The sequence below is a fragment of the Colias eurytheme genome, chromosome 28, assembly GCF_061535395.1.
Source record: "Colias eurytheme isolate Ceu_HAF_F1 chromosome 28, ilColEury1 Martin Lab GWU primary, whole genome shotgun sequence".
Taxonomy (NCBI): domain Eukaryota; kingdom Metazoa; phylum Arthropoda; class Insecta; order Lepidoptera; family Pieridae; genus Colias; species Colias eurytheme.
Window position 1 is genome coordinate 891151 of NC_143007.1, and position 20030 is coordinate 911180.

At 33.4% G+C, this 20030-nt stretch overlaps 2 protein-coding genes across 2 annotated transcripts; one reads left to right on the forward strand and one right to left on the reverse strand.

The window, feature by feature from the left end:
- Positions 1–3821: 3821 nt before the first annotated feature.
- On the reverse strand, positions 3822–19789 carry LOC149896433 (uncharacterized). The gene is made up of 16 exons (XM_090117420.1): positions 19721–19789; positions 19085–19181; positions 17948–18623; positions 17510–17681; positions 16946–17258; positions 16232–16462; positions 15514–15663; positions 14794–15124; positions 9737–9900; positions 9324–9346; positions 8008–8110; positions 7383–7481; positions 6055–6177; positions 5228–5364; positions 4567–4650; positions 3822–4313 (listed from the first exon to the last, which is right to left on the reverse strand). Exons 1-16 carry the CDS (start codon positions 19787–19789, stop codon positions 3822–3824), a joined length of 3264 nt encoding a protein of 1087 aa, XP_089973546.1.
- Positions 8893–10099, forward strand: LOC149896434 (uncharacterized). The gene has a single exon (XM_090117641.1). The coding sequence runs from the start codon at positions 9113–9115 to the stop codon at positions 9926–9928; it is 816 nt and encodes a 271-aa protein (XP_089973767.1). The 5' UTR covers positions 8893–9112; the 3' UTR covers positions 9929–10099.
- Positions 19790–20030: the final 241 nt, after the last annotated feature.

Below are 20030 nucleotides of genomic sequence, written 5' to 3' on the forward strand. Positions count from 1 at the left end.
TTATATTATTATAGGTATGTTTTTGTTGTGAAAAATACAACAAACAACATTTCTGTTTCTGATTATGAGAATGACAATAAAAGCTGCTAAGATTGTTTTTGATTTTTGATACTTTACCTTTTAATTTTGCAATTTTAAGAAGAAATATGAATGTGGTATGAGGCAATAACTATACTAATTTAGATGAAATTTTGAATTCATAGTAACTATCTAATAGTTACTATGAATTCAAAATTTCATCTAACTTCTTGTAACTTTCATCATCAGTTCGGAGTGATTAAAATATAAAGTTGCATCAATACAAACACATAAAATCTCCTAAATAGTTGGCTTGTCTGTGTGTGCTGAGCAGACGTGTCAGAAGTGACACTTATTTGGCAATATTCAAAGATACGAAAATTATCGCCTTACTCCATGACGTGAAGGTATTGCCATGATACGACCTTGAAATTTTACTCTCAACGCGCCTGAAGAAGTTTCACTTCAAAAACACAAGGAAAATCAATAATTAAAACTATATTAAGTAATTATATTATTAAGACATTTATAACATTCAATAAATAACTTCGAAATAATCCCACAAAATATAATGTTTAAGCCACCCCTGAAATAGTGATGTACAACACTTTATCGATACAGCTGTAATTAGCGATACATTATCGATATTATGACGTCGGGACTGCACTTAGAAAACCATTACACTAGGGATGTGCTACAGTCGATAATTGTTTACAAAGTTGCATAAAACGATTGAGAAATAAGAAAACTATACAATCGAACATAAACTACTTAAATTTAAACATAATGAATAAAATACCTATTGGGATAAAATTATATTAATTCTTTACATTGAGATGCATTTGGAGCTTTAAAAGGACGATCCTGAATCCATTTAATAGTTTTGCAGGAATGCGAATACAGCTTTAAGACATCAAGGTATAATCATTGCTTCTTATCTTAATTGATAAATGTGTGAAAAAAATAATTTAATACTATTCTTGTATGAGTAATATTAAAATGTTTATTATTTGCAAGTTCTAAATAAATAAGAAAATATCGATAAAACTCCACCTGCACATCACTATCTCATCGCAATGCTATAATTTTCGTAGAAAATACAGCACTTACCGCGCCGGTTACTTTCGATACAGCTCGCCTCTAGACGTTTTCGTGTACAGGGTGTTCTGAATATTAAAGGCACGCTAAAATAGTTATATTTTTTTAGGACTATTTTCACACAAGTCACGATCCCATACTAAGCTTTCGCCTTTGTTATGAAAACCAGATGGCTAATAAACATACATATATAATTTTAAATATTTATATAGATAATTAACACCCAGACACAGAGCAAACATCTATGTTCATCACACAAATATTTGCATTGGGTGGGAATTGAACCCACGACCTCAGGCTTGGAAGGCAGGGTCACCAACCAAGCCAACCGGTCAGTCAATATTATCTAACTTCTGTTGTCTATCTTTGGTTATACCGAGCTTTGGTACATCTGCCTTAATAATTAAGTTACTATAGCTTGTGTGTGTTTCATATAGGTTGACTAGCTGTGCCCCGAGGTTTCACCCGCATTGCTCCACTCCTCATAGCCTATACCTTTTTTTTTTCAAGTTGGGATTTCCGGGATAAAACCTATCCTATGTCCTTTCTCGGGTATCAAAATATCTCTATACCAAATTTCATGCAAATTGGTTCAGTAGTTAAGGCGTGATTGAGTAACAGACAGACAGACAGAGTTACTTTCGCATTTATAATATTAGTGTAGATTTTTAAAACTTGAAATAACATAGGTAAAAATAGATCACACAATACAAATAGGTAAAAATATATTTAATTCAGAGATTTGACAAATAGTTATGCCATTTATGTAAAGGCCGATTTTTTCAATCCTTGGTTAAATAAAGGTTAAATCTTATTCATCAAATAAAGTATTACACAATAATATTATACAGATTTCAACTGCAAAATGCTTAATAACATATTTTTGAAAGAAATTTTAAGCAAAGAACAAGACAAATTTTTGAAATAGTTGTTTAGTACGACTTATTCGACGAATAAGATTTAACCAAGGATTGAAAATACTTGTTTTCTTATTATATTCAGAAATAAATTGAAATAAAAAAAAATCCTACATATTTAGGAAACTTGATAAAAAAAAATGTGTGCGTGTACTAGTGTACACACGTAAGAAGTGAAACTTCTTCATGACCTTATTTTTCAAAAAATAATTTACTATAAGCAACTTTACAGAAATACGTCCAATCACGTGTGGTAGGGATAAGAAAGAGATGGCGCGTAACGGAAAAATGTCACGCGTAACGAAAAAATGTTATACTAAATTTTTTTCCAACCCCGATAAAGAAGTTTCACTTCAACAACACCCTGTATACACTATAATGAGTGAGCACGTACAGTTGCTATGTATATTTAAATTTGATATCCAAGAGCAGTGGATGTATAAATATGTTTGTATGTTTGTTTATGTGTATATAGGTACCGATATTGCTCGAAGGTGTGTTTGGAATGTATTTTAATCTATTAGCGTAAGTGGAAATGTAGGGGTTTATATTTAAAATTACTGTAGCGATTTTGATGTTGTTTAGTGTTTCAATTAAAGGATTATTATTCATTTCAGAAATGTATTTTATAATAGGAATATAACAAAATATAATCACTACATAATAAAAAACAAAGTCGCTTTCTCTGTCCCCATATCTCTATGTCCCTATGTATGCTTAAATCTTTAAAACTACGCAACGGATTTTGATGCAGTTTTTTTAATAGATAGATAAGATAAAGAGGAAGGTTTAAATGTATAATTTATAGGTTTTAAACAAAGCAGGCGAAGCTGCGGGCGGAATAGTAACTTATAAAATAACAATTAAAACTACCTACAGTAACATAACATCAAGCACATTAATTTAACAGTTGTGTGTAAAGAATTGCCAGTCAAAAGAATCAAAAGAAAACTACATTACTATAAAATTTTTATTATTTCAATTAACTCAGCATTGTGATCACGTCCAGACGTATACAAGTTAATAATCCAGGCTCTGCCTGCATTTTACGAGAGTGCAACGAATAAAATATTAAGGTAATACAATTTTAGAAGTTTATGGCCTGTAGAAATGTTTTCTTTTAACAGTTTCTGAAGTGTTTTGGTTTGAACTAAATTAAGCCTAAGTTTTATTTTTAATAATAAAGGTTATAAAATATAATACAAGTACAATAAACAGAAGAATATATAATTTAGCAATCAGTTCAACTGATTGTAATTGTTTAGAGACAATTTTTCACAAAGAGTTAAAAGGTTTCTGATAAATGCGTGGACAAACAAACAAATTATATACGGTATCTAGGTTTATTTACATAAATCTATGTGTATTATGTTTAAATGGCAACCCTATGTATATATTAATATGTTCAGAAACACATTTTATCTATACTAATATTACAAAGCTGAAGAGTTTGTTTGTTTGTTTGAACGCGCTAATCTCGGGAACTACAGGTTCGATTTGAAAAATTATTTCCGTGTTAGATAGCTCATCTATCGAGGAAGGCAATAGGCTATATATCATCACGCTACGACCAACAGGAGTGGAGCCACGGGGGTAAAACCGCGCGGAGCAGCTAGTATTTGATAAAATATTTATCATCTTGTAAACAGTTGAGCAAAGTTCATACTTGAGATTCTGAGCCATTCCTTTATCGAGTTGAAAATAGTATTAAATAAAACGACAGTCTAATAAATAATAATTATAATATATTTATAAAACTAAAACTAGACAAAGAGACAAAGTAATTTCTCAGTCATTTTTCTTCACAGTCGTCTTTTTAGCTTCACCTAGCGCTCTAAAATACACATCTCTGAGATTCCTTTCATTTCTAACGTTAGTATCAATGGCGTCCAATTTATCATTTAAATATACACCATTATTATTTTCTTCTTGTGCATTTAAATCATTGTATTCTGCAAATCCTTTATTGACATTTTCTTTAGTAACAATATCTATATTATTTAAATGTTTCAATTCTTCTTCCAATTTCTCGTGTTCTGTTTTAACCTTTTGAGGTCCTTTTGCAATTAATTCTTCTTTTTTACCCTTTATATCACCTTTTTTCTTGTGTTTTTTACTTTTGTGTTTTTCATTGTGTTTATGTTTTGTTTTCGTATTCGCTTTCAGAGTTGTTGTTGGGTCTGGTGTCTTGTAAAACAGATATTTGTTAAAAAGCCTTCTGAATCTTGGCTTCTTGAGGCTTCGTTTATTTCTTATTTCCCTCTTTCTATAATTGAATGTCTGTAAAATAGAAGTTAGAAATAATTACTTTAAAAAATGTATGTAGCAAAAATGAAAGGGCGATTATTGCTTGATTAAATAAAAAAAATTGATAAGATTATAATCTAATGTCACAGGTTCGATTTATTGAAAGGTATTCAAATATTAATTATTTTCTGAACGGCAAATGCCTTAATTATCACATAATATTGCACATTTTTTATATTTATTGTGTTGTCTATTAAATATTAAATGATTTAAAAGAGGAGCTTACGTCGTATTCATTTAGACTGTTTAACTTTCTATTCAAGAACTCCAGCTGATTTTCTAAGTACTCTCTCACTCCGGCCATTTTGCTCTGTAAACAATTTTAATGAATTGTCATATGTTAGAATTTTATAATTATCTATACCTGTATCAAATAAGTAAGCTTGTAAATCCAACCAATGTGAATAAATTAATGAGTATAATATTTTACATAATATTTTGACGTCAATAAAAGTCAAATGACCGCTTTTACAGTTTCTAGATACATCAAAGGTAATCAATGAATAACCTTTACTAGCTGTGCTCCGCGGTTTTACCCGCAGTGCTCCGCTCCTGTTGGTCTCAGTGAGATGATATATATAGCATATAGCCTTCCTCGATAAATGGGCTATCTAACACCGATAGAATTTTTCAAATCGGACCAGTGTAGTTCCCGATTTTAGCGCGTTCAAACAAACAAACTCTTCATTTTTATAATATTAGTATAGATTGTGAGTGTAAAATTATTTTGATGTCAATAAAAGTCAAATAGTCGTTTTTTCAGTTTCTGCATAATATGTTCTACTTTGTGACCAAAAAATAATTCATATTTTAGCAAAAATGCGAAAAACTAAAGCAATAACATCTTTAATTATAGTATAACATTATTAGCAGTAACAAATTCATACCTTGTCCTCATCAGTCATTCCATCATACTGCTGTATCAGATCCTGGACCGCGCGGATCGATCCCAAACACTCCGTCCTGTCATCTTGATGCGTGTCCTCTGTTAGTGTTGGTAAATCGTACAAGTCTGTAGATTTTTCTGGAAAAGTTATTTGTTTATTTAATTTTACTGCTACTGTACCCTACTTCCTACTAATGTTATAAATGCAAAAGTTTTTGAGGATGTGTATGTGTGTGTTTGTTACTCTTTCACGCAAATACTACTGAACCGATTGCAATGAAATTTAGCACACATATGGTAACTTTGATTAACACATAGGATAGGTTTTGTCCCGGAAATCCCACGAACTATGCGGGTTTTTAAAACGCGGGCGAAACCGCGGGCCGCAAGCTAGTCTTTAATAAATTTGATTCTGTCTTACTATATTGCTATTGCCAAGAGCATTAAGTAAAAAAGTGTGTGTTGGAGCACACGTGTCAGAAGTGAAACTTGAAGCAAGATTCAAAGATCGACGACGCGGATGGCGCAGTGGTAAAGGAACTGCCTACTGAGCCGACGGTCCCGGGTTCGATCCCCGGTCAGGGCAAATATTTGTGTGATGAACTCAATTATTTTTTCTTGGGTCTGGGTGTTATCTATATATGTATTTATTAAATATTATATTTATCGTCGCCTAGTACCCACAATACAAGCCTTAATTGAGCTTACTGTGGGAACTAGGTCGATTTGTGTAATAATGTCCTATAATATTTATTTATTTATTTATTTATATACCAAATCGTCGCTTTACTCCACGACAAATTGGTTGAATGAAATTAAAATTGATACCAAATCGTCCATCAGGAAACATGTGACTGTATTCAGAGAGCGGTGGCAGGTTATCTACAATCGGGTTGTTCTCTGGCGGTGCTGTCAGCCATTCTAAAAAGTCGCGAAGGTCTGGTGGTAGTTCTGAAAATAAATCATATTTTAGTGACTATGCAAAGGAGAATGACCACGGGTGGTATCGGTAAAATTTTAGTTGTGCCACGTATTCGTGATATTGTTAATTCCTATTTGTATTTATAATGATCATATTTATTACTATTAAGTCGTAATTATACCGAATAAATAGAAATAAAAGTAAAAGTTTTTGTTTTGACACATATATCTATCTCTCTTGCAAAGTTGCAAGCGTCCTGCGTCATCTGTCATTGTGTTCGACGCATTGTTCGATGTTATTTATTTTGAAATAATGTTTATTACGATTTACTTTTCACATTTTTCTTGTAAATTGAAATATTACCTATGTAATAAATGTAAAACTTAACGTTCATCGTTAGTTTAAACTCGATAAAGTATTTTTTTAAAGTGTTGAATAACACTATTCTTTTATTTTTATTGTCGCGAACTGCGGCTTATTTACATAAAAACTTTAATCGTTTCTAAAAGTACTAACATCAAGCTTTAAATTGAGCTATATTTCATCTTGACACAATAAGTTTGATTGCGATACCAAGTGCCATAGTAACTTGGGCAATCTCCCTTGTGTTACAGTATTTTAGTATTTTTAAGATAATGATATCCTTGCGAATTCACGTGTTTGTATTAATGATAGCATTTTAATTTACAATACTCCTAATGCTAAGCAAAGTAAATACTACACGAATAGAATTTTCTTCACAATAGTAGTTCTAAAATTCTAAGAGCTTCGCTTCAGGTATAAGAATCTTAATTCAACAAAAGTTAGTTTAAACAGCCACCTGTATCAGTCAGAAAACTAAATTTTCATCTATCTTTACTTAAACTGGTGGCTCTACCTTTCTCTACTGGTGGTTCTTCTCCATAGATACTGCTTTCCGAATCGGTGGTAAATGTTAAAAATGTTATGATGATTCAAAAGTGCATCTAGAAGAGTTCTAATTGAATGAATAAATGTTTGAGTTTGAGAATGCGTTTATGCAGGCCCCATAACAATGCCCAAATTGAGAAAATCTTTGAAGTGAAACTTCTTTAGGCGCGTTGAGAGTAATATTTCAAGGTCGCGTCATGGCAATACCGTCACGTCATGGAGTAAGGCGACGATATTGGTATCTTTGAATCTTGCCAAAGAAGTTTCACTTCTGACACGTATGCTCGGTACACACGCTCTTTTTTGTATACGTGGTTAGGCTTACTTGCGCACGTCTTCTGCTGTACTTGTATATCCACCAGGTCGGACATGAGTCGTACGAGCTGCTGCATTAGACCTGTAGCTTGTGTTCCCTCTTCGTTGTCTGCACGTGCTACATGTGGAACAAAATCTCATCAATTATCTATTCAAACATGAGGTTTTTTTTTTGGAAATTTTATTGATTTACATGACAAAAATACATAAAATTTTGCTATGTGGTTATCTCTTGTTTTTGTTGTTTAGACACTGCTTTCTCAACTGGTGGTATCAAGATTTGATAATATTATAACGATCGCTTCTAACTCTAGTTATTTTAAGAAATATTTGTGAAAAATTGAGCCAGTTCCTCTGGTTGTCTATAAGAGTTGTTTCAAGGATATTATCAAGTCAGTTAATTACATTATTCTAAGGGCCGATTTTTCAATGCTTGGAACTTATCCGTCCAATAAAGTATTACACGATAATATTAAAATGTCACGTAAACTGTCAAATACGGGCAATTAGAATACGTTTTTAAAATGGTAGTTTTATACATTATTCGACGAATAAGTTTTATCCAAGCATTGAAAAATCAGCCCTAAATAAAACTTTTGTATTATGTATGTTTTCTTTTCTTAAACTATACGTACTTTCAATTTTCCTAGTATTCCTGACAGCTTCTGCCGCCTGTTTACACACATGTTTTAAATTCGCATTAAGTATTGCAAAAGTCTTTCTAACGTCATCTTCACCCTGTATAAATTTAATGAAATTATTTTTAATAGCATGTAATATAAGGTGTTCGTCTTTAGCGATTAAAAAGTATTACTCCAAAACAATCCTAATTTTATTCTTGTTAAAATAGTCATTAATAACTATAATAGCTTCAATTATAAGATTATTTAAAATGTTTTCATGCTTTATATTATAATTTCCGATTTCATCGAAACAAATGAATTCAACACATATATTAATAAATTTATTTATTTATTTAACTCTTTAATAGTTGTACAGAAGCCTTAGAACTACTTACACAATACACATAGAACAGAGTACAACTATTTTGGCGGCCTTATCACTTAATAGTGATCTTTTCCAGGCAACCACGGTAAAAGGTAAACAAGCAAAATGATCACTAATTGGCGGGACGAGAACAGAAAAAGAATAATTAATAGCAAGAAAACAAAAAATCTTATATATAAAATTCTCGTGTCACAATGTTAGTCTGCATACTCCTCCGAAACGGGTGGACCGATTCTCATGAAATTTTCTGTGCATATCGGGTAAGTCTGAGAATCGGCCAACATCTATTTTTCATATGTACGGGGCGGACCGCTAGTAATAATATATATCTACCTACCTTAAATAATACATGTCCATATACAATATCACATATACTGTGCATATACATACACAATATATAAATATACATATACATAAATAAAATAAACAGATATACATACCAATTACATATTATATAATAAACATAAATAATAATACCATCTAATACTATCTATAAGAATACTGTAGGGGTTTTGCTGACTTACAAAACACATAATGTAATAATAAATGTAATGTATTATATACAGTGTGAAACTCCCAATTGTCGTTGCCGGACGTTTACGCCGTGCGCAATAAATATGTATGCTTCGTAAGCGAGTATTTCATTTAGTACACCCAAACACCTAAAGTGGTGACCCCGCGTTCTTCGCGCATACAAGTTCGCGCCGCGAAAATTATTAAATTAAATTTAAAATGGCACATCCACCAACTATTGATATGGCGGCGATAACACTCACATCGAAGATACCGGATTTTTGGATGGACCAGCCCAGGATATGGTTTATACGGGTCGAATGTATGCTAGCCCCTCAAAAATTGTCGGATGAGGCTAAGTACGACATCGTTGTTTCAAAATTAAGTAAAGAAGCAATTCAACAAGTGACCGACGTCCTCATCGACCCACCTGCGACTCACAAATTCGAAGCACTGAAACAGCGGTTACTGGCTGTTTATGAGGAATCCAAAAACCGCCAGCTTCAAAAATTAATTGGTGAGATGGAGCTAGGTGAACAAAAGCCCTCGCAACTGCTGCGAAGGATGAAGGAGCTCGCCAAGGACAAAATCCCTGATGACACATTACGGATTCTGTGGCAAGGACATCTGCCCAACGCTGTACGAGCTGTTCTCGCGGTTTCGGATACCAAATCCCTCGACAGCTTAGCTGCCATCGCAGACAACGTTTTGGAGTCTACACAAAGCGTCAGTAGCGTCAATGAAGTGACACAAAAGCAGCACCAGCCTTCTACGAGTGCAACTAACAAGGATACGGAGCTCATAATGGCGGAAATCGCCAAGCTAACCCTCAAAGTGGCCAACTTGGAGAGATCCAGAACAGCACGGCGATGGAACTACCGTGGACGTCCACGTTCTCAGAGTCGTAACCGTGCACACTCAGCACCTCGACGAAGTCCAAACAGTCCAGGCTGGCTTTGCTTTTACCATCATCGTTTCCGGGACAACGCACGGAACTGTAAGGAGCCCTGCGCGTGGAAGGTCAAGGAAAACTAAACAAGGTGCAGCCTGCGGCGGAAGTCTGCACCATCCAACCCTGTAATCGCCTACGCATCACCGACATAAATAGTGGTTTAAAGTTTTTAATTGACACTGGTGCGAATATCTCTGTTTTGCCAATAGGTAAACGATGTCAAACAAGTAAGTGCAGTGATTATAAATTATTCGCAGCAAATGGTACTGAAATAAAAACCTACGGTACTAAGTCTCTAGTTCTAAATTTAAAGTTAAGGCGACCTTATCGGTGGGATTTCGTAATTGCTGACGTGAAACAACCAATTTTAGGAGCAGATTTTTTAAGTTATTATAAGTTACTAGTTGATGTCAGCTCACGAAAACTCATTGATCAAATTACAGATTTAAAAGTAATAGGTTCGATTGTTTGCGTCACTGAGCCATCCGTACTATCTTTTAGTGTAGGGCATCCATATTATAATTTGTTACGGGACTTTCCCAATTTAACTAAACCTACATCATTTTTAAATTTGCCACCTAGTTCTATACAACATTGTATAGAAACTACCGGACCTCCGGTATATGCTAGGGCGAGACCGTTACCTCCAGATAAGTATAAACTTGTAAAGAAAGAATTTGAAAAGATGCAAGAGCTAGGTATATGTCGTCAATCTAAAAGCGCTTGGGCGAGTCCTCTCCATGTGGTTACTAAGAAAAATGGAGATATTAGGCCTTGTGGTGATTATCGCAGGCTTAACGCAATCACCAAGCCGGATCGTTACCCTATTCCCCGTCTCCAGGACTTTACGTACATCTTAGCAGGTAAGACTTGTTTTTCAAAAATTGACATAAATAGAGCATACCATTTTATAGAAACTGCACCTCAAGACGTAGAGAAAACAGCAATTATTACACCTTTCGGACTATTTGAATTTCCAAGGATGACTTTTGGTTTATGTAATGCAGCCCAAACATTTCAGAGATTCATGGACACCGTATTCAATGGCCTAGATTTTATTTTTAATTATATTGATGACGCCTTGATCGCTAGCGAAAATGAAACCCAACACCTTGAGCACTTGCGTATTGTTTTTCAACGTTTATCGCAAAATAATATTACAATTAATTTAAATAAATGTTCTTTCGGACAGTCTCAGCTTGAATATTTAGGTTTTTATGTTTCAAAGGATGGAATTCGACCTTCTGAAGATAAAGTTAAAGCGATAATAGATTATCCTAGACCTGAAACCGTATCAGGATTACGTCGTTTTACCGGTATGATTAATTTTTATCGTGCTCATTTACCGCACGCCGCGTCATATCAGGCAATTTTTAATAGGTATTTAGGTAGTACTAAAAAGAACGACCAAACCAAAATTGATTGGTCACAGGAAGCAATCGAAGCGTTTGAACAATGTAAGACAGGTCTTAAACAGGCCGCTACATTGGCTCATCCACGAGTAGATTCGAATTTAGCTTTAATGACTGATGCATCAGATACATGCGTAGGAGCCGTCTTGCAGCAACAGGTTAATGACTGTTGGCAACCCTTAGGATACTTTTCAAGAAAGTTAACTAATGCACAGCAAAAATACTCTACGTATGATCGAGAGTTACTTGCGATTTATTTAGCAATTAAGCATTTTCGAAAATTATTTGAAGGACGACGCATTACTGTTTTTACGGATCATAAACCTCTAACATACGCATTTTTAAAATTAGGTAAAGAATCTAATGAAACACCGAGGAGAATACGACACTTAATTTATATCAGCGAATTTACAACGGATATACAACATATTACTGGCAAAAATAATATAGTAGCCGATTCTTTGTCACGAATAGAAACAATATATTTTCCTACCGTTTTAGATTATAATGAATTAGCAGAATCGCAATCAATGGACGACTATTTGACGAATAATAACACGAATTTATTAAAGAAAATGTTTATACCTACTTGTAATAAAGCGATTTTTTGTGATTTTTCGACAGGTACTGCTCGACCTTATTTAACAGACAAATTTAGACGTTTAGCTTTTAACAGTATACACAATATCAGCCATCCAGGGGTTCGAGCTACCCGAAAATTAGTTACGGAAAAGTTTTATTGGCCAAAAATGAATTCCGACATTAATTTATGGTCAAAAACGTGTCTGGAATGTCAACGTTCTAAGATAGATAGACATTCAGTTGCTGACTTAGGTAAATTTCCAAATGCTGATCGGTTCGAACATATCCATGTCGACATAATAGGTCCATTACCCATAACAGAACATGGATATAGATACTGTTTAACTGTCATTGATCGATACACACGCTGGCCCGAGGCTTTAGCTATTCGTGATATTACCGCCGAGACAGTAGCAAAATTTTTATACGAAAATTGGATATGTCGCTATGGTTGTCCAATCAAACTCACGAGTGATCAAGGTCGGCAATTTGAGAGTTCATTGTTTAGAGAACTTATGAATTTACTAGGTATAAATAGGATTCGTACGACTAGTTATCACCCTCAGGCAAACGGCGCTGTAGAACGCTGGCATAGGACACTCAAAGCAGCGCTTATGGCACGTTTATCAAGTAAGTCATGGGTTCAGGAGTTGCCCACAGTTCTTTTAGGTTTACGAGCCGCGTATAGAAGCGATTCTGGAGTTTCAGCTGCTCAACTAACCTTCGGGCGTACCCTACGGTTACCCGGAGATGTTTATGACAGCACGAAAAATAGTACATCATTAGAACCTTCCGAATATATAAAACAAATACAGAGTCAAGTTAAGTCATTACAACCAGTTCCCGAATCTCATAGTAATACTCGTTCATTTTTCGTTCATCCCGATCTTTCCAAAGTAAATTTCGTTTTTGTACGGGATGACTCAGTGCGTAAACCTTTGAAACCACCCTATGACGGTCCTTACCGCGTAGTGGAAAGGAGGTCCAAGGTTTACATCGTGCAGTTACCAAATCGGCAAACTGCAATCTCGATAGACCGACTCAAACCAGCGTACGTATTAGCCGAAAATGAATCAAAGATAACTGAATCGAAAGATACACCTGAACCTCCCGTTTCACCAGGAATTGAACCCACGACCTCAGTTCGAAGAACCCGTTACGGTCGTGTCATTAAACCCACAGTACGTTTTAATATATAATTTTAAGTATGTTATCCACTAAATACGTTAATAGCTGTTACTATATGATTTTATACCCTATTTAGCTCTATAAAACATAGTATCGCATTCGATTTATGTTTAGTGTAACATAGCCGTAAGTTTCGCAATCCCACAAAATTGTATCGTAAACATATTATATTGTATAAATACATTACGTTAATTAGATTTTACTTTATTGTTTTACAATATCTTTAATTCTATAGTATTATTCGCTTCAAAATTTGTATTTTCTGTGAAAACATGGGAAAAACACAGAGTAAGGAGGAAAATATTATTATTGCACAAAGTGGAGCTAATCATGCCACCGCTTCACAAATGGAAGAGAAAATTGATACATACGGAAAAATTATAATCATACTCCTATGTATCATAACGGCAGTAGCAGCGATTTTCACATACAAATGGATAAATAAACGATTAAAAAAATGGACTATACAGAACGTGACAACGGCAATGTCGCGTTCCCCGGAGAGACAAACAACGGCATACGCGTAATTATTATTAGGTATTATTATTTTTTCGATTTTATTAACTTTCATAACAATGTTATGTTTACGTATATATATATTTTTTTTTTTTCATTAAAATTCATGCTATTGTTTTTGTATCAAATCACTGAAATTCGATAACGTCATGTAATCATCATAATATTGTATTTTATTTTGTTTTTGTTTCGCAATTGTAACTTATTATATGTATCGTACTGTAATGTGACACGCTTGCTTAATACGACCAATTTGTGTGATAATCATGTAACTTGTATCTGCCTGTTTTCTATTAATTGTTTAAATTTCTCTATATTATTTTTTTTTTGTAAAAGGGGGGGAATATTGTAGGGGTTTTGCTGACTTACAAAACACATAATGTAATAATAAATGTAATGTATTATATACAGTGTGAAACTCCCAATTGTCGTTGCCGGACGTTTACGCCGTGCGCAATAAATATGTATGCTTCGTAAGCGAGTATTTCATTTAGTACACCCAAACACCTAAAATACCATCTATATCTAATACAGAGAGTACTATATTTACTTACATTACTGTTATCAATGCTTCTCATTCGACGGACACTTACAATTTTGTGGGGTAGCATATTTGGGCTTGGTTTCCTAAAAATATAGGCTCAATAAATATTTCATATACAAGTTCATCAACTTTGAGATCATAATTTATAATAGATGCTGCATTATATTCGTGGTGAATATATATTTGTATAATAATAAATAGAGCAGGCTCCAAGGAGATGTTCGTTTGCAAAAATAGCGGACCTAAATCTGACTTCTGATATATTGTATAGATCCCAGACATCCTATAGACAGATGTTGCCAACCAGTTTTGTGGTCCCCCTCCCCCCACCCCGGTAATTAAATATGGCATACAAAGAAAAAAATAAAAATTTCCAAAACATGCCGTGTGGGGTATCAAATGAAAGAGCTTATTAAGTAGGTCACGAATATATAGCATACTATAACATTTCTTACACTTTCTCTAAGATTTTTTAGAAAATTTACGAAAATGCTCCATTTTTGAGTTAACTTTAAACCATTATAGATTGAATGAATGAATAAACTCATGAATATATTTTTTAAATTATTATTTTAAATAATTAACAACGCGGAGCCACGTGGGTGAAACCGCGGAGCGCAGCTAGTTTTTTTTTAAACTGTCACTCAACAAATGTTTATAATACGAGGTATTTTTGTCCTGTTTAATATTTATATGTATCGCTTACTTTTGATCCTTTCTATCTTCCACAAGTTTCCATTTCTGATTGATATCATCACGAATTTTATCCGTCATAGTTTTTAATTTATCTTGCACCCAATCTTTAGATTTCAATAGCGCTCCTTTATAATCATATTTTGCTGCGTGTTTATCTCTAAGTATATTATCGAAATAATCCACTTTCATTCCGTATTCATCGTCATCGTATAGATCGTTCCAGAAAATGAAATTACTGCCAATACTTCTTTTGACTACTGTCTTGTTATTTTCGTGGGTTTTATTATCACTTATGGTAGTGTTATTTGAACAATTCATTGATGTTAACGTTGTATTGGCAACTGAAAATATATTATTGAAACAATATTAATTATGACTTTAGATACTACATTTTCTGGCATAATTTTAAATATCATATCTTTAAAGGTGATCTTTATTCTTTATAACAATAACGTTAAGATGCAGAGCTTTTTTTGTTTGTTTAAACTCGGTTATATCAGAAACTGGGTCTAATTTATAAGAAATATTTTTTGCTGGATGGCGACGATTAAGAGAAATGCTGCAGATGCAGCAGATAATAAAAATTACAAAATTAGGACAAAATATATTTACTTTTCGATCAGATGAAGTTGCAAAAGCAATCACCAGTCATCGGTGACATTTAAATCAATTCGCTGCACAATATTGGTAACTTATTTTAAAGTCAATTGAGTTTATTTATTATGCTTACCTGTTCCGTTATTTAGAGCAGCATCAGTTTTATTATTTTCTTCAGTAGAAGTTACATTATCATCCACAGACATTAGCACTCTAGATCGATGACCAATATTTTCAATCATTTCTGAATCGTACATTGGATATAATATTTCACTCTTGTTTCCTATGTTCGTGCTTTCATTGGAGCTGTAAAATTGATATACTTAAATATAGTGTCTAGGTAATTATTTGTCTAGATAATTTTAATATCACTGGTTGCAATATTTAAAAGGATGAGAATACATTGATTGAAAATGCTATCAATTTCAAATATTATTTAACGTGCATGAATATTTTACAGTGATCATCAAAGACTCATCCATACTAATATTATAAATGCGAAAGTAACTCTGTCTGTCTGTCTGTTACTCAATCACGCCTAAACTACTGAACCAATTTTCATGAAATTTGGTATGGAGATATTTTCATACCCGAGAAAGGACATAGGCTACTTTTTATCCCGGGAAAATGATGCAATCCCGTAAATCCCACGGGAACGGGAACTATGCGGGTTTTTCTTTGGCTGCGCGGGCGAAGCCGCGGGCGGAAACCTAGTATTATCTAAAATGCTTTGACAGTGATTCTAAAATTAGTGAAAACTAAATAAAAATAGTTTTACATTTGTTGAAGTAAATCTCAAGCAGCTAAAATAATATTGTCACATACGTACATATTTAAATTTGTCGCATTGCCTTTTATCTCTCTAGGTTCATTAGCCATAGAGAAAAAGAAGTCCGCCATCATAGCCAAGAATTCACTAAAACCATTAGTATCATTTGCCTTCACTATTTGCGTTTTTTCATCATCAATCGACTTGAGTGATCTCAGCGGTTTCTTCAGTGTGAAAATAACTTTATTTGCTTCTTTATTTGGAGTTTTTAAATTATCTGTTGTTTGTGCAGGAGTGTATACTTTGTCAGCTGCTGTTGATTTTGTATGAGTTTTAACGGGACAAACAACTTTGTGTGGTTTTACAAATCTAATGTGTTTCCGGATGGAATTCATTAGACATTTGACGTCGTTCTTTTGTGATACTGTGCCTGGTTTGTATTCGATTCTCACGCCCTCTGGATCGTATTGAATATTACCTACAAGAATATTGGGTATTTTATTACTTATTACTAAACTTTTAAATGAGATGGAATTAATTATGTAGGCTGTTTTTACGATAAACTTTCTGATTTTGCAAATATCGTTGGTATGTTTACATTTATAAAAAAAAACAGTTATTGTACAAACAGTATTCTTTAAAATTATTTCCCTAACTACACTTTTGAAGGAATGTTAAGAAGGCTACATTTATTTAGAATAAAAAATGTAAGTACCTTTCTTCATACGACCATTCCTAACACCATTAAACACCTTCATTCCCTCCTCCGGTTTCTCTGTTCCTTTAGTTGTTGCACTGTTAGTATCCTGCTTAGCATCAAGCACTCCATAATCACTGTACGCTTGTGCCATATTAACTAATTTATTATATTTATCATCGAGATAATCTTCCACATACTCTGTGTCTGTTATATCGCGCTCCGCTTTGTCTTTTTCGATTTTAATATCTTTCGTATCAACTGGTACTTGTATGTTAAGATTGTGAAGGGCCGCTTGTTTTATCATGGCATTAATTTCATCTGGATATAGCGGCATTGGTCCTTTCCAGTTGGGATTGTAAATACCGGGATACGGATTGTTTTTCATGAAGATTGTTGGTGTGTTGTCGTCCTAAGAGTAAATTCACTATGATAGAAATACCATTTGAGAATTACGTCATATTGGGAATATCTAATAAATATTAGTTGAAAAGGAATAATAAAATATTTTCAGTCCGTGTCTTCCCTTGCTGAATGAATTCATTCATTGCTCTACACTTTATTCGGTTGTTTTAATAAAAAAAAAGGATTCTAAGGAACCATTAGAGTAATGAGTTCAATCAGAACAAGAATGTTGGCATCTAAAGTTGAGTTAGTACTTACATTATTACGCTTAATTCTATTAACTTGCTTGTCAGTTTCATCGTGTGTTTCCTGATCATCAGCCAACACTTCTTTTAGATCATCATATCCTAGGGCTTCTTCATCTTCTTCATTAACTTGCATCAGCTTTCGTCCGAACTCGAATTTCTTTTCATTCGGTTCTTTAGGGGTTCTGAAATTTATGTATGATGATAATTTCACCTATAAATCTATAGAAATAATAGTGGAACAGTTTATAAATTGGCAATATTTTATACTTAGTATTCAAAAGCTTAAATTTTACTACAACAGTGTCATCAAGTACAATATAACTTACTATAATAAATATATATGTATATACTCAACAAATTTGAACGTCAATTAAGTTCAGTAAATCTAACAATTTTAAAATAAAATTAATTGATAAGAAAAGAAAAGTAAAAGTAACTAAACACTAACTTCGTTTGCGTAAATATAGTTTCAATAGTCGACTGCGGTATATTTACTTGTTTATTCTCAAAATAATCTGGACTCATATCTGAGAAATTTTTAGCTATAGTAAAATTAATATTCAGCATATCATTGTAATCCTCATCTTTTTCAATGTAATCATTATTTTTAATTCTATATCTAGGATCTTCTTGTGGCTTTCTGGTTGTTTTATAATTCGCTATATCTTTGACAGTAGTTTTTCCATTATCACTTTGATACAGCATTTCATCTAATCGTTGGCTGTTCTTATAAAACGGATGTTTTAGTTTCTTCTCGTGATATTTTCCGTTGTGTCCATGATAGCACTTTGGGAAATTCCTTCTCTGAACTATTGGCTCATATTGTACGTAATACTTTTCCTTTTGTACGACAAAGCCTGTTAATTTCGTATTATTATCTCTTTTACCACGCTTGTTTAATTCTTTAGCATTATTAACAATCGCATTTTTAGATTGATAATTGTTATTATGAACCTTATTGTTATCTGCATTGAGTTCATTGTTGAAATCAACTGTATCTTCCATGGACCGTTTGAATCTTTCCGATATAGATTTTATATCAGTCTCAGTTTGATAATTGTGTGCTAGTGATTCCTTGAGACGTTTTATTTGTGCATCAGTTTGTATTAGTTTCTTGTAGAAATCTGTGTAACATAAATAATATAATAGACAGAGTTATCTTTAGGCACTTGTTATGAATTATATCCAGTTATTAAAATGTGACATATCACAGTAGTCCTATTTATAATCTTCTGCTCATAAACAAAAATAATCAATGAATCAGATGATATTGTTTTATAAAATATGATTTTTGAAGTGAAAACTTCTTTAGCGGCGTTGAGCACTTTTTCTGTAATAATGGGTATAAAATCTTAAACTCGCGTCAGGACACGTGACCTGATCGAAAAAGCGTAAGACGGATACCATTCCAAAATATCAAACATGCTCAACGTTAATAATCAAGTTTTCACTTCTGCCGGCACTCCCGGAGTGCAACCCGTCTTTTTTTTAATTTCTCTGTTTATTCTTACTAACTAATATTTTTTGACTTAATAGTGATACATAAAAACATTATTTTTACAAGTAAACGAACACACGTAGGTACCTCTCAATCTATCACTATTTTGGCTGTCTGCCAGCTTCTCAGACCCCAAAACACTGGACAGATCACTGCTTATGCCGTTTAGGTCATCTAGACTTACCTGTAAGAAATATTGATGGTTTTAATTATGTGCGTGTGTGCGTGTGTGTGTGTGTGTATGTATACAAAGTATATTATATTTTTAGTTATTTATTTCGAGTTGTTATTTTAGTAAAGTTCTTAAATTATAAAAACAGTGTCTTTTTAGATGATATTTCACTGTTGATATAATATGTATATATGTAGTATGTAATAAAAAAAAAGAACATGTACCTACTATTTTTTGTGTGAGAATAATAATTTTCATTACGTAGGTACATCTAAACATTAACCTACTTCTACATAGCTTTATATGAAACTACCGGTCTGCCCCGGCTTCGCCCGTGGTACATGTTTACGTTTTCTCTACATAAGAACCATCCTCGTACTTCAAGGAATATATTAAAAAAAAGAATTATCGAAATCGGTTCAGCCGTTCTCGAGTTATGCGCTTACCAACACATTTTGCGATTCATTTTTATATATAAGAAGATTTGTAATCTAAACAGTTTGTTACCACATCGCGTTACACATTCATTCAAATTTCAACCCCCATTTCACCCTTATCAAGTATTGTAACGGCGACAAAAGGCACATGTCTATAACAATTCTATCGTAAGAACTTAACATACTGTCAGACTGAATAAGTCAAATTTTGAAATGAAAACTTCTTTAGCGGCGTTGAGCACTTTTTCTGTAATGTTATAAAATCTTAAACTCGCGTCAGGACACGACGTGACCTGATCGAAAAAGCGTAAGACGGATGGATATCAAACATGCTCAACGTTAATAATCAAGTTTTCACTTCTGCCGGCACTCCCCCAGTGCAACCCGTCTTTTTTTTATACAGGGTGTCCCAAAAAGTAGTGAT

Coding starts and splice junctions, on each gene's coding strand:
- LOC149896434 (XM_090117641.1), top strand. CDS start 9,113: ATGGCACATCCACCAACTATTGATATGGCGGCGATAACACTCACATCG.
- LOC149896433 (XM_090117420.1), bottom strand. CDS start 19,789: ATGTTAAGTTCTTACGATAGAATTGTTATAGACATGTGCCTTTTGTCG. Junction 17,682..17,947: donor ACTATATTTACGCAAACGAA/GTTAGTGTTTAG, acceptor CATAAATTTCAG/AACCCCTAAAGAACCGAATG. Junction 8,111..9,323: donor TTCGAATTTGTGAGTCGCAG/GTGGGTCGATGA, acceptor AAATTTATACAG/GGTGAAGATGACGTTAGAAA.